Below are 14,841 nucleotides of genomic sequence, written 5' to 3' on the forward strand. Positions count from 1 at the left end.
TCTATATACACCAGCCTTCTGCCTAATTAGAAACACACACAAATCAGGACAACATATATTTTTTAAATAAGATTAAAATATGTTATTGTCAATGTTTGATTTTTAGTATATAATTTGGTTTTTTTCCGGTGTCAAGATGGCTAAACCCCTTCACTAAAGGAGTACTTCTGGGGGCAAGGGGAAGGACTCCCGGTGGCAAAGATCAGAGGTTAGGGGGCAGGACTTCTGGTCCCAAGGTGGCAACTGGGGGCAGGGCACCTGTCAAGGGGTGGAGCTACCCTTGCAGCCCTCAACAGCACACCAAAACTTGGTAAGTGGCCCTCCAGCTAAAATAATTGCCCGCCCCTGACCTAGTAGGATTTTCAAGAGCAATTAGGCACCAAATTCTTCAGAATCTGGCAACTAAGGACTTTTGTGCAATCTTATTAGGTGACCATCTGAATCTTTAGGTTCCTAAATATAATTAAAAATGTAAATCTTAATGCCAACTTCATTCAGGTAATGTGATGAATCCAAATTAATTCGTCTTCTTCCAATCTTCTGTTGTTAACCTTCTGGTCTGAAATCTGCTGCCCTGCTTATTCAATCTTAATGTAACTTTGTCTTCTTGGAAAAATATATATTAACTGCATGTACTTCAAAAAAGACTTATGCATACTTAGGAAATATGTCCCCTAAATCTCTCTTGTATGCTGGGGCATTCTCAGCAGAATTTAAACCTATTATTGCCCATGTTTTCAAAATAAATTTATCTAGGAGGTACCTATTTGAGTGAATATTGAATGCTATGAATATCACAAGTAACAAAATCCTTTCTATAATACTATACATATTGTTAACTTGTAGTACCAGCCATGGAATCATGTGATTCACAAAATCAGCTGACCACTGCAATATCATTTGCAGATGTGTGTTATGACTCTTGACTTTATCACTATGTAGCAGACATATTGCATGGTAAACTAAAAATGTCAGCATCCCTCAGATGTAATCTTTGGACAAAATAAGGTCATCAGAAGTGTAAACAAAGACATTTATTGCAAATAAAAATTCACATACACCTCATTAAATCTCATTAATTTTGGAGAGATCATTTTACAACTTGTGAAGAATCTGCAGGCATTGGGGCTGCTGCTTTTATCAAAACAGCTGCTTCTGACATACAGGTATTTATAGAAATGTGCCAAGCCAAATATCTGTCTATCCATAAAGGTTTTGATTTGGTAGGTGACATAGTTCCGACACTTCCACAGTTTCATTTTCTATTGATCTGGCAGTAAAGGCCCATAGAAAACCCCAGACCAACAATCTGGAAAACAAAGACATTATGGTATTATTTAGCAGCTCTGGAAACCCTACATAAAAGTGGTACGCAGAACATTTTGTTTGCAAATGTCTTGGATTTATATGCAGGCTAAATCTGCTATGAAGAAGAACTTTTCCAATGTAACTCTTAAGAGCATAACTCTAGAATATTTGGATTTTAATTAAATTAGTCTGTACTGCCAGGAAGTTTGGAGACATCATGGACAACTTAAATCTACTCTCAAAAGCTGGACTGCTCCTTTGGATCGGAACCCCTTTTTCCGCTGTGAGATTTTTAAATGCAGCTATTATCTGTAACGAGGCAGCAAATACTCAAAAGTTATGGAACCTTGGATGAAAATGTATTTATTTTTTTTTATCTAAGAGGTTGAAAAACTTCTTGGACTTACTTTTACATACCAAATTTCCTCCTGTTTAAAATATTTCTTTTCTATTTTTACCTTGACCTGTTTCAGTAACGTGTGTGTGTGTGTACGTACACAGGTAAACATATTGCTATAAACAGCTATACTCTCATCATTTCAGGTGCTAAATGGTTACACAAAAATATTTTAAATCTAACAATAATCTGACCAGACTATAACTTTAAGTCCATTAAAGGAATTGCTTGGTTTTTTTTAAAATCAAATTGAAATAGCATGTACCTTTGGGGTGAAAATTACAGTGTGAAATTCTGTGGCCGGTATTGTGTTACAAGATCATAATGATCTGTCCTGGCCTTAAAATGAATCAATCGATGGTGTGCTAAGTAAAAAACTGGAAAGATTCCAATCATTATTTATGAAGCGACAGAACAATGACATTGAACCCCCTTTGAGGTATTCACTGGGAAATATAAACAGTTATAAAGTAAAACAAAGGAGGCAAGCTCATTGCTGGCAGAAGCAGATTCAACCTCACTGAAGAGCTGAATAAGCCTATCATTAGCACCCGTCTTAAATTTGTAAAATCCCTGATTCAAATTAGTAACAGTCTAGTTGACAGAAATAACAAAATGAGTGAACAAAAGATCATCATGTAGATGGCAAAAGAGGAGATGGGGGGAAGCTTTAGATTGGCACTTTTTGTTTCTTTGTTATAGGATGGACTTACGTGCCCTTTGATAGGCAATCATGCAAGATGGCATAATATGTTAACATCTTGGGGACAGAGATGATAGGAACTTCCATAGCTCTACCTAAGTTAATAACACTGGGAATGTTTGGACTACCTGAGGTTCCTTGTCTTGGATCTTTCTTTTGTTTTCAGCCCTCCTCATGATCAGGGAAGGCAACAGCAATGGAAAGCATTCAATTGCAGAAAAGTGGCAGAAGGTTGGCCAAGGAAATGACATTTAAGAAGAAAATTGGGGTTGCTGTCATCACTATATCAAAGTGATTGAAATCTATTTTTCATAGACAAAATAACTCTTTCTATACATTTTGGAAGTGTTTCTTTTTGCCACGTTTGATCTGTTTTTCCTCATTTGTGCTTTGAACTTTCCCCACTGAAGAAAGCTAGAGACCTGACCTACCACAGGTTGCCTCTTGAAATAATCCCCAACCTATGCCAAGTGAGAAGTTAGTGCCAGGCCATCTCAACAGCTTTGACTGTACTAGCATTTCCCTGCTTACTACTATTTTCCTGGAAATGTATTTTGGGGTTAGAGAACCTGACTGCTTTTTCTACCAGGGAGAATAATTTTCTGCCAAAGCAGGACTACAATGATAAAATGTTTTCAGTATGAATAACAGATTGAGCTCTGCAAAATACACTTTTTTCCTGCTTTTACCTCAAACATCTAGTTTTGGGGAGGGGGAGGGGGGAAGGTAACCACAAAGGAATAATGAAAAATATGTGAAATGATAGAATAAGGCAAAGTAAATCCCTTCTTAGTCATCTTCTAATAAAAGCCTAATGTCAGTCAACCGGCTGTTTAGATAAAATCGTGATTTTTTTTTTTGTTCATTTAGAGCAAATTTACTGTGTCATTCACTGGATAATTAAACAATTAAAATAAATATAACAAACATTCCAATAATGCATACTGCTCTTTTATATGTTAAAATATATAAACATATAAATACATTTTATAATTATTAGTTATTAATAGTTAATATATAAACCAGCACAAAAAAAATCTCTTCTATGGTTGAACAGTATTCTTGAAGCAATAATTCTACATCATAATATTTCTATTATAAGATCTGTGATCTAACTACAACTAAGATTCATGTAACTGACTTGAGTTCTTGGCTTGAGTCAATACAGTTCTTGGCTATCCTTAATTGATGTATTTTGAAGGGTAAAATTGATAACTGTGGCAGTGCACCTTTGGGTGCCTGCCACTTTAAGGCTGAGAGCAGGCAGCCAGCAGGTGCAGGCCAGCCCTGATGAGTTGGCCATTTTATGATCCAGGCTCTCAGGGCTGAGGCAAGCAGCTGGGGAGCAACAACACCTGGCTATGCTGCTGCTCATAACACCTTGGAGGTTAGGAAGGAACTATATGGAGATGGCAGGAGGTTCCTGGGGCCCAGTAGGGTCCCAAACCCTGAGGAAAAGGCTTTGGGCCTAACATCAGGAGGCCAGCCTAGCAAAGGGGCTGAGAGCTGGCGGGTCTACACAGGGGCTAGGCAAGCCCCTGATTTAGAACAGGCAGGGGTGAGGCTTGGGGCTCAAATGAGCCCAGTTGAGTGTAGAGTGGTGTTGTCAAGATCTCTGGGGCTTTAAGTGAGCTCAGTGTGAGATGGGAATAGGGTGGGGCCCAAAGGGGGACCCTTGTTGCCTAAGGAGGCCAGCTGCTGTGGTGCTGGGACCAGAGCACCCTGACTGGTCAATGCAAGAGGGCCAGGGCTGGAAGGCCAAAGGGCAATGAAGTCCCATGCAAGGGGCAGGCCTGGGCCATGGTGGGCTATTTGGCACCCCAACTGGCCTGGAGGCAGGACCAGAGCCTAAGGAGGATGAAGGTCCCCACATTGGGGGGGCATCACTGTCTCAGTGATGGGGGAAGAAAGGCTCACCAAGACAGCAGACTGAAATGACGGAGGCTGAAACTCAGCCTCTGGATGGGAGGGATCCAAGGAGGGGTCCAGAGAGTTGGGCCAGAGAGAGGCAGACCGCTGCAGCTGAGGAACAACAAGTAGTCTGGTAGGGAGGAGCCCAGGGCAGGTAGCATGGTCCTGGGCATGACAGAAAACTACAACCTGCTGGAGAAGGGTGGTCTGGTGGGGCTGTCCATGGTCCCCCCAAAATGCCAGGCCACTTACTTCCCCGGTGAAAAGCAGGTAGGGGTGCCTGATAACTCCAGCCCCCACCATCTGGTGGGTCATTAAGACTGGAAGGTAAAGGGGGCCAGGCATGTCCATGGACACATGATCCCATGAAGTGCAAGACCCCGAGCCCCAGGGAGGGGGTGCAAAGTGGGTCCCCAGTAGGGACAGGCAGCAGCCTGAGAAGGCAGACCCATGTGAGAGGGAGTGGGCGAGCAGCATGAGAGCCTATACAAAACCCTCAACTGGTCAATGCTGAGGCCAGGACAGGAAGGTCAAAAGGGCTAGAGTGCCCACCACAAGGGATGCCCAGAGCCAGGGGGCCTGGGGTCCTGACTGGCCTGGAGGTGGGCCAGGGCCTGTGTGGTGAAAGGTCTCAGAGGGAAGCCACACCCAAGAGGGAAAGAGGTGTAGGGACCTGACAGCCTGATGACAGGATTGAGTCCACCTGAATAGGAGGAAGACCCTAGTAGGAGGAAATAAGTTGAAGCCTCAGGAAAGGGGAAGTTAGCCCAGGTTAAGTCTATGGACACCTGAGGCCACAGTTGGGCCAGAGGCTGGGGCCCTGGTAAGTCCTCAGACATGGTGAGGCTGAGTGTTGGGTCAGAGGGAGACCCCAGTAAGCCCTTAGACGTTATAAGCCCAAGCTTAGGTCAAAAGGTTAAACACTGCCTAGTGTGAGGGCACCGTGACTGTGAGCTCCAGCAGGGAGCGAGAGTCCCAAGTGAGACTCTGGAGCTTGGGTCACAGTGTGGGGCACTGGAGCAACATGGGTGTCATCTGCAAGGCATGGACCATGGTGTAGGGGTGGTACGGAGCCATGGACAGTGCCCTCTGATGTTGGGGCATTAAAATGGGCAGCCTCCCACATTTTCAGCAGTTTTGGGGAACAGCAAGTCATGGCAGGCGAGATTGGGTGGACTGTCCTACTTAGACAGGTGGGCAGGCCAAGGCTGAGACCCAGCCTTGAGATGGCCCCCTGTCACAATAACTTTTTATCAACCTAGTCCAGAGTCAATCAAAATCATTAGGAGGTTTTTCTTTTTACTCTAGTGGTCAAAAGTTCTCCAGATTCCATCAAATACTGATGAATAAATTTGGAGAAGTGCCTGGTGACAAATCAGGCAGCTTAATTAAAATAAGCATATTAAAATTCAGATATTCAGCTAAATTACTTTGGTCTAAAAAACTAAACTGAGTGAGCCACAAAGATAGTTGTCTTATGTGATTATTCTTTCCCCAAAGCAAAGTGAGGAAGAACTCTGACTTGGCCTGGTATGTTTTTTGGGGATCACACAACTAGTTATAACTCCTTACTCTGAACACAATGTACAATTTCTATTTAGCTCAGGAGTGGGCAATTATTTAGACTGGAGGGCCACTTAGGGAGATTTGGTGAGCTGTCAGCACCCCCCACTCCCAGCTGTGCCAGGTCAGCACTTCCCTTCCTCACCTGCAAGAGCTCACCAAAACTCCCTAAGTGGTAAATTACTAGACCAGCCCAGGACCCTTGCAGGCAGGGCACGCTCTATTGAGAGATGGGATGGAGCCATGGGTGGGTGGGGAGTGGCATCTGGGAATGGGATGGGGGGATCCAGGGCCAGGGCTGTGAGGTGGTGACAGCATGGTGCTGGGGCAAAGCCATGATCTTCTCCCCACACAATGGATTATGACCAGCCCAACATGGAAGGGGGCAGAGTGCATGCCCACAACCCAGCCTCCACTGCCTCTGCCCCAGCACAGGGTCATGCAGGCAAGCCCAGTACAGCCCGGCTGGGGAGCGGTGCAGCTCAGCAGTGTGGGGTGGCTTAATCTAGTCAAGAGGCCCATTGAGACCAATCTGCACTGCTGGGCTGCACCACTCCTCAGCTGCACTGTACTGGGGCTGCCCACATGCATCTGTGCTGGGGTGGGGGCTGTGTCATGGGGGTGTACCCCCCTCCCAGGTTGGGCCAGTCATGATCCATTGTGCAGGAAGTGGATGACAGCTCTGCCCTGGACATACCCCATACTGTCACTGCCCAGCAGCCCTGGCCCTGGCCCTAGCCCCAGCCCCACATCCCACTCCCAGATGCTGTTACCTTCTCACCCGTGGCCCCATCGTCCAGCCCTTAGCCGAGTGTGCCCTGTATGTGGGGGTCCCAGCCCAGTCTTCATGGAAGTGCTGCCTGCCCACCTGCTGCATCGGGGGCCCCCAGTAGTGGGTGCAGGACAGATGGGCCAGGGTGCCCAGGCAGCAGGGCGGGGTCCAGCAGTGGTGGCAGCAACACTGGCAGCATCAGCCTGAAGAAGCTGCCACCACCAGTGCTGCCAGAAAGCAGAGTGTGGCCACTGCACCACCCCAGCCCTGCAGCACACCTGGGACAGTGGAACCAACCATATGTGCCACAGATGGGGCTGCCTCCCGTAGCTGGGCTGAGAGACATGCCGTGAGCTGGATAAAATCCCTTGGTGAGCCAGATCTGGCCCACAGATCATATTTTGCCCACCCCTGATTTAACTCATAAGATTGTAAACACCTTGCAGATTCTGTGTCATGAAACTTGTGTTACAGCATTAATCATAGTGGGATCTTAGTCCTGACTGATGTTCAAGTACCTACTGTAAATATACTGGAAATAGAAAATTACAGTAAGTTTATCACCAAAGTTAGAGCCAGTTTAACCCTGCCTAATAGTTGAGCAGTACAGGTATTTTAATCCCAGGCACAGTTATATGAAGTATAACATATTGCTTGTCAGCTATTAAACATTTTAATTGCTTATAGTGATACCTCAACAACTGCCAGTCCAAATGCAATCCCCATAAGTATAATCATATGATCTTTGAGGTAATCGATTATCACAGTTCCACAAGTCTGAAAAAGAAAAAGCAAAGATTAACTAAAAGCAATACAAGGTTACTGGGAATGTGTTCTCTACAATAATTGGTTACATGGGAATACACTACCAGGAATTCCACCCTGTGTCAGAGAAGCTATTTTAATTTTGTCTCATTTGTTACAGACAGACAAATGCTGCAAATGTCCCCAGAACAGGAAGCAATAGCCTGTCTTTGCTTTTCCAAATAATAAATATGTGAAGCTAGTAGGTGAATGTAAGACTGAGTAAAAATTCAAACTAAAAGACAGCATAGAAACATGTAATGCTTGTGCTATTTTTACTGCGTTTTCTTTGTGGAACAAGTATATACTTTTATTTTCTTGTTATAATTGCTTTTTATTAGATAAGGGCCCAAGCTGCAAGATTCTTGTATAGAAGAGAATTTCAGTTTCCCAAACTGCCTTTTGAATTTGATATTCCAAATCACATCTATTATAGACTGTCTGCAGACCTGCCAGGAGGCTGCTGTGATGCACTATAATTACAGTGCATTGGAGCAGACTCAATTACATCTACTTTAGCATGCTAATAAGTGCACTCCAATGCTGATATATGTTGATGCGAGTGTGTATATACCTTGGGCCCTTATCTAATAAAAACCTATCTATCTATCTATCCAAACGTTGGCTTTCCCTCAATATGAGGATGATGTCTGCCAGGGGACATCCCTGACAGAGGCCTGTGCTTGACATCTTTTAATATGGGGAAGCCAGTATGCAAGCGACAACCACACAAGCTTGACAGAAGGGAGCTCTGAACCCAGTGGCAAGGATGTCCAATATAACCAGAGACCTCCATCCCACTGCAGCTCTCATCTGCCTTCACAGCCACAGAGAATGAGCAGGTCCTCAAGTACACCTGTTCTGCTGCTGTGGTCTTCAGGAGTTTGGACCATGCCTAGTCTGGGACCTCACCTCACATCTGTTCACCAGGGGCCACCCTACCAGGAGTACAACACTCAAGATGACATAGCTCTGAGCATCATTGGAACACACAGACCTCTCCACCATGACAAGGTTATGGTCCAAGGAGACGGTACACATACACATTTTGTTCAGTAAGGAGAGGCAGGGAAAAAAGGGAAGAGGTGATATTTTGTAAGTAAATGACATATACACTTGTCCTGAGCCCCAGCATGCAGCAGGAGATATACCTGTTGAAACTCTCTGTGTAAGAAGAGTAGAAAACAAGAGCTGGGGGTCTGCTATTGACCACCAAACCATGGAGATAAGGTGGAGGATTTTTAGAATAACTAACAGAATCAGATAAAGCACAGCTCTTAGTGGTAATGGAAAACTTTAACTACTAAGACATTTGCAGGGAAATAATACAGCATGACAGACTGTCCAACAAGTCCTTCACTTCTGCTGGGGACAATTTTGATAGAGAAGATGATGAAAGCAACCAGAAGTGAGGATCTTCTTATTTTAATTCAGATTGACAGGGAGGAATTGGTTGAAAATGGGAAGGTAGATAACAGCCTAGTTGCTAGTAACCATGAAATTATAGAGTTTGTGATTCTTAGGAGTGGAAGAAGATTGAATACTAATATAAAGACAATGGCCATCAAGAAAGCTGACTTCAGTCAACACAGAGACTTGGCAGGAAAAGTTCAATGGGAAGCAAATCTAAGGATAAAAGAAATTCAGAAGAACTGGTGGTTTCTTTAAAAAAATAGTAAGGGCACAAGTACAAATTACCTCAACCTAAGGAATAAATGAAAACTGTAGTAAGGGACCAGTTTGGTTAAATTGTTAGCCCCCATGATTTGAAACTTAAGAAAAGAATCAAGCGAATATTGTAAACCACACCTAATTACTAGGGTAAAAGCATAGCATGGGTATGTAGGAACAAAGTTAGCAAAGCTAAGGCACAAAAAGAAATACAACTAGGAGGGGACATAAAAGGTAAGAAGGAAACATTAGATAAGTACATTAGCAGAAGAGGAAGACTAAGGAAAAAATTAGTCCTCCCCTAAGTGGGGAAGGAAAAGTAATAATAGACAACACAAAGAAGGTTGAATGTCTCTCTGTTTCAGTCTTCTCTAAAAGGATTGCCTGGTGAAATGCATTAATGACCAAAAGTATAAAAATTAGGCTAGACTAGGGAGAACAGATTAGGACACTACTTATCTATGTTAAATGTTTTCAAATTGGCTCAGTCTGAGGATATTCACTCTAGGGTACTTAGGGAACAGGCTGAAGCAATCTCAGAGCCATTAGCAATTATCTTTGGAGAATTTGTGGAGGGTAAGTGAGGCTCCAGAAGGCTTGAAAAGAGCAACAAAGTTTCTAGCTTCACAAATGGTGGGGAAAGGAGGATCCAGGGAATAATAGACCAGTCAGCCTCACTTCAATTCCGTGAAAGAATTTACTCTATGACAGGGTAAATTTCTTTGTGAATAAGGAAGTAGTACAGGTGATATATCTTGACTTTAGTAAGGCTTTTCACATCAAATACAACATCTTCATAAGCCAAGTAGCAAAATGGCTTGGATGATGGAATAAAGAGCATATGTACTTATTAAATTTCAGGTGACACCAAAGGAGTTGCAAGCACTTAATTTACTCCTGGGATAACCCCAAGGGGAACAGGATTAGGGTAAAATCAAGTGATAATCTTGACAAGTTAGAAAAATGTTGGAAATTAAGATATAATTTGATTACTCCAATGTACCCCCAGTTAGGCTGGAACAATTAGTTGCATTAACAGAAGACAGGAATTAACTAGTAAGACAGATGTTGTCTAGGATGTGGAGCCAACTGCTGAGAGCCCAGAGAAGAGCAACAGAAATAATCAGGGGTCTAGAACTCAAGGTCTATGAGGAAGGAACTGGGTTGTTTAGTCTAGAGCAGGGGTATCAAACATTTGGCATGTGGGCCAGATCTGGCCCATGGAGCCTGCCATCAGCCTCTGGTACTGCACCTGGGTCTCAACAGACCCACATATGGCGCAGCCACATGCAGCCCCTGTTCCTGCATGCATGCCACACATGGTGCCCACCCCAGCAGCTCCCAGACTCTGCTGCATGCAGGGCCTGTTTCAGCCAGCCTGGGACCTGTGCTGCACATGCCACACTTGGGTCCCAGATTAGACACTACTTATTTATTTTAAAGGTTTTCAAATTGGCTCAGTCTGAGGAAATTCACTCCAGACTACTTAGGGAATAAGCTGAAGCAATCTCAGAGCCATTAGCAATTATCTTTTGGAGTGGATGCCACATGTAGTGCAATTGCCTGGTGGAGCAGATGCTGTGTGTAGGCCAGGTGGGCACCATGTGCAGCATGGCACCAGCTCCAGCCAGTCTGGGATCCACCTACACACCCCTGACTGGACTCTAGCACATACAGCATCCATTCTGGACACTCTGGGGCCCATGTTATATGTAGCACAGGTTCCAGTCTGCCTGGAGTGGGTGCCAGATCTAATGTGCTCGAGGAGGGTGTGGGGGGAAGAGAGAGGGTCTGTGGGCTCAGTTCAGCCTGCAGGCTGGCCCTGTGCCACTCATCCAGTTGTATGGGCTGGATGGGTTTTACACCCCTGGTCTATAGGTGAGAAGACTGAGCAGAGACATGAAAACAGCTTTCAAATGTGTAAAACACTGCTGTAAAAAGGAAAGTTAGAAATGTCTACTGGAACTAGACAAGAAGAAAGACATGCAGATTTAGGAAAAACTTTCTAACTCTAAATCAAGTTACGGTCCAACATACATTCAATCTGTAGGAAATCTATAGAATCTCCATGATTTATTTTAAGAATCTGTTAGGTAAACATTTCTGTCAGGATGCTTTAGGTATAGAGTAAAACCTGGATCATTTGTATTGGGGGTGGGCAAACTATTTAATTCACAGCAAGTTGCCAAATTAAAGATAAGTCACTTATGGGTTTGCTGTGGCTTTTACTTCAAAGGAGATGCATGTGGTTAGAGCATAGCAATGGTCCCATGCAGCTGATCAGGCAAGCAATGCCTTTTCAAATAAAAAAGTACAAATGCCTGGAACACCTTAGTAGACCTGCAAAATTACAGGTGTATAGGCTCCTGGTTACTTCAGAAAGCAACATGTTCAAGTCAGTGGGAGGTGGTTTGGAAACTAACCCTGTGAAGTATTTGTGTTCTGCTGTGACTGATACTGCTTTGGAGGAGAAGTGGACTAGGTCATTCCCAAGATTCCTATTATTCATGCTTCTGGAAGAATTCTACTCTTCAAGCTTCAATTTAGGCTTATGGTTATGTAACCTTTTTGGCCAAAAAGGTCATGATCACACTGAAATTATCCCAGAAGTAAATTAAACCTCAAAAAAAAAATCAGAATAGCAAAACCTGACACTGACTTTTTGTATTTGTAAATATCTAGGATCAAATGGTGACATTCACAGAAATCTGGATGTGAATAATAGCAAATTTTGCACTACTGGCTTCCAAATACTGCAGAATTGTTTTGCTGATTTTCATCATTTTTCCTTTTTCAGTAAAACTAAGTTCCACACAAGACAGATAAATATTGAAGCCAATTAACTAGATCTCTGCTGCTCATATGCCAATGTCTGAGGAACTTCTTTTTATTACCTGTCACCATTTATTTTGTCTTGTTGCTATAATTAAACGCACTTTTCAGAAGTTGCGGGGGAACTGTACTTTGAGTGTACTGCCAGGAAACGTATGGCCTATAACATTTCCTTCCCGCAGATATAATGGAGTGTGACCTTCTCTTAAAGAAAGAGATTAACAACACTGAAATACCTAACATTTAAAGTTTCATTCTTCAATATCCCAAAGCCCTTTAAACACAGGGTAAAAGGCTAAGCAAACATGTTTACTAGAACTGAGCATTTTAGTGGAGGAGGATGGATGGGCAGGGAGAACAGATGCTCATCGCCTCATTGGCAATGTGACTATAACTAAGATCAGTGTCTTAGCAACAGACCATAGTTAAACACCCAGAACCTCCCACCTAGAATCCAATTGATCAGTCATGACCAGGGAACCCAGTCAGACTGCAGAGATCTTTCAGGCACTATGCAATGCCGCTGATGAAGGCACTGAAAGGATAGAGAGCAGCAGCCAAGAAACACACAAACTTCACAAGAGCTGAAAGAGAAAATACTGGCTAAGGAAAACAATAAGAAATCATCTCCTTTCTGAAAAATATCAGGGAATCTTTCACATCCAAGCAAAGCAGACATAATCTTAGTCTAAACTTTTCTTTAGAAGGTAATAATACCAATCTTACCTTTTTGTAAATATTTTTTCCATGATAACTCGTGCAGACATCAGGTTTGTTGTAGCTCTCTGGACATTCACAAGCCTTACGAGTGTCGGAATTAAAATTGGTCCCCCAGTCTGTTGGTCCAGTCATCAAACCACAGCAGTGATTCTGTAAAAAAGAAGGAGATGGAGACACCAAAAGAAAAGAGAAGTTACTGTAGAAAAAGGTCCTATATATCCTCTTAACATGAGAAAATTTTACCAAGTTTTAGATCTTAGACACTCTTCATGTCCATGTACTGACATCTTCTACAATAATCACAATGGCTGGTTCAATCTAAGATGATGAAGATTTTCAGACTACAATATACAAAAACCAGTTACATGGCATAAGGGGAATGAATGCATCTGTCTTAATAAAGCATATGCCAATGCTGCATACTTTACATTTCCAGAATCTTGTCTCTGCTCAGTAAATGTATATGCTGTAAATAACAGACACAACAACAGCCAAAATATTTTATGTGTAAAAAAGCCAAGCTGCAAAAAGAACATTTCAGGAACATAAAATGTGTTATCTAGAAAAATAACCCCCTAGCAGACAACTAGCCCCTTAAAATAGAAAGGGGCTGAGCAGGCAAGGGTCCCATTTGGGGGTTGCAAAAACTAAACCAAGTGCGGTTTTGATTCAGATTCCATTTTACCAGAACCACCAAAGTTCAGGGTGCATGGAGGGTTTCACAAAACCTTGGGTTTAATACTCCTCTGTTTGTAAAGCGCAGCTGGAACCACTCATGTCATTTTGTATAGAAGTGAAGGCCGAAGGACATAATAAAACAATCTTGCTCTATTTAAAAATTAATATAATTGTTATGGGTCTTTCACTTTTCTAAAGAGAGTCCTGACCCTTCCTGGAAACTGTTTATTATGTCAGCAGCAGTGAGCTAGCTCAGAAACATGCAGGGGTAGTGAACGTTGCCCAAATATAGTTTCTATGTGCAATTCCACTAACACTAGCAGCAGCCTTAATAGGAGTCCTTAAGCCAATCCTCCCAAAATCATTGGCTAATAGGGACCAGGAAAAAGTACACCACGGCCCAATGAGAATGAATAACACCGGGCGCCATTTACAACATGGTGAGAACCCTGTACTTTAATTGCTGTCTGTGGCAGCTGAGGACATTGTGATTCTTTCAGCAACTTTCAGGATTAGACTTGTATCAAATGTTCGACCTTCTACTGCTTTGAATGTGTGGTCTGAGAACAGAACTAAGCCCAGGAAAAAAAACCTGTCTTCATCATCCTTTATTTCCCCCTCTTTTATAATAAATTCTATTATTGAGGGACTCTCCAAATGAGGGAAAAATATTTAAAATATATGACAAATAGTGAATGTTCAAAAAGCAACTAACTCTTTGCTTATGATTTATATGGTCCTTTAAGGATTTCCTCAGGCTCAGGAGTAATTTTGATTATCCGCACTGACTGGTGGATAATTTTGAACAATAAAACTTGATGTGGCAACCTTCCTCCTTCCTGTAGCTGTAATCAAGAGCAGACAGTCTGCTTTTAAAGGATCCTGTCTGGTGGGTGATCTAGTTACTGGCTGATGTTTGTAATGGGAAAACAGGATCTGTTGTTCTTTTAGTGCAAACAGAATTATATAGGTTGAATACAGAGGTTGTCCCCATGATTGATTTAGTTGTGGAGCCCAGCCAGACATAGAGAACCTCATTTGCTATGGAGGCTCTAGTAGCATGGACATTCCCCCAGGGAGCAGGGGTCTGCCAGCTCTGAATTACCTCAGGGACCTGTAAAGTGATGACATCAGTCAAGGGAAGGAAAGGAGGGTAAGGATTAGTAGAGTTTGTTAAAATGCTGTCACCCTTTGTTCTAAATCTGCATTAATAATATCACTGTAAAAATGTCTGCCTTCTCTCACAACCACATTGTGTTAACATTTCAGGATTACTTGGATCAACGATCATGCATCTAAGATAAGATGGCTGTGGCAGAAGGCCACCTCTGTTTCTCCCCAAAAACTCTGCTTTGTGACAATTTGGTTAGGATGGGCCCAGCAGAGGATACACACCTTCTCCTATCTCTTTAGGTAACTTGAGCTGGATACATTCCTGAGGGAGGGGGGAAATCTGCTCCCTCTGCCTACATGACTGGCATC

The 14,841-nt window shown here is 43.0% G+C and overlaps 1 protein-coding gene across 2 annotated transcripts in view; it reads right to left on the reverse strand.

Annotated features, from left to right (window-relative positions):
- Positions 1 to 1,016: 1,016 nt before the first annotated feature.
- Positions 1,017 to 14,841, reverse strand: part of TSPAN8 (tetraspanin 8) — a 46,046-nt gene continuing 32,221 nt past the window's right edge. For both annotated transcript variants that reach the window (XM_019514733.1, XM_019514732.1), the window contains 3 exons: positions 12,688 to 12,831; positions 7,348 to 7,431; positions 1,017 to 1,309 (listed from right to left, as the gene is read on the reverse strand). In XM_019514733.1, coding sequence (XP_019370278.1) covers positions 1,256 to 1,309; positions 7,348 to 7,431; positions 12,688 to 12,831 — 282 coding nt within the window. In that variant the 3' untranslated portion in view covers positions 1,017 to 1,255. The remainder of the gene's footprint in view (positions 1,310 to 7,347; positions 7,432 to 12,687; positions 12,832 to 14,841) is intronic.

This window comes from Gavialis gangeticus, unplaced genomic scaffold (assembly GCF_001723915.1).
Source record: "Gavialis gangeticus isolate Ggan-Ray unplaced genomic scaffold, GavGan_comp1, whole genome shotgun sequence".
In the NCBI taxonomy this organism is placed as follows: domain Eukaryota; kingdom Metazoa; phylum Chordata; order Crocodylia; family Gavialidae; genus Gavialis; species Gavialis gangeticus.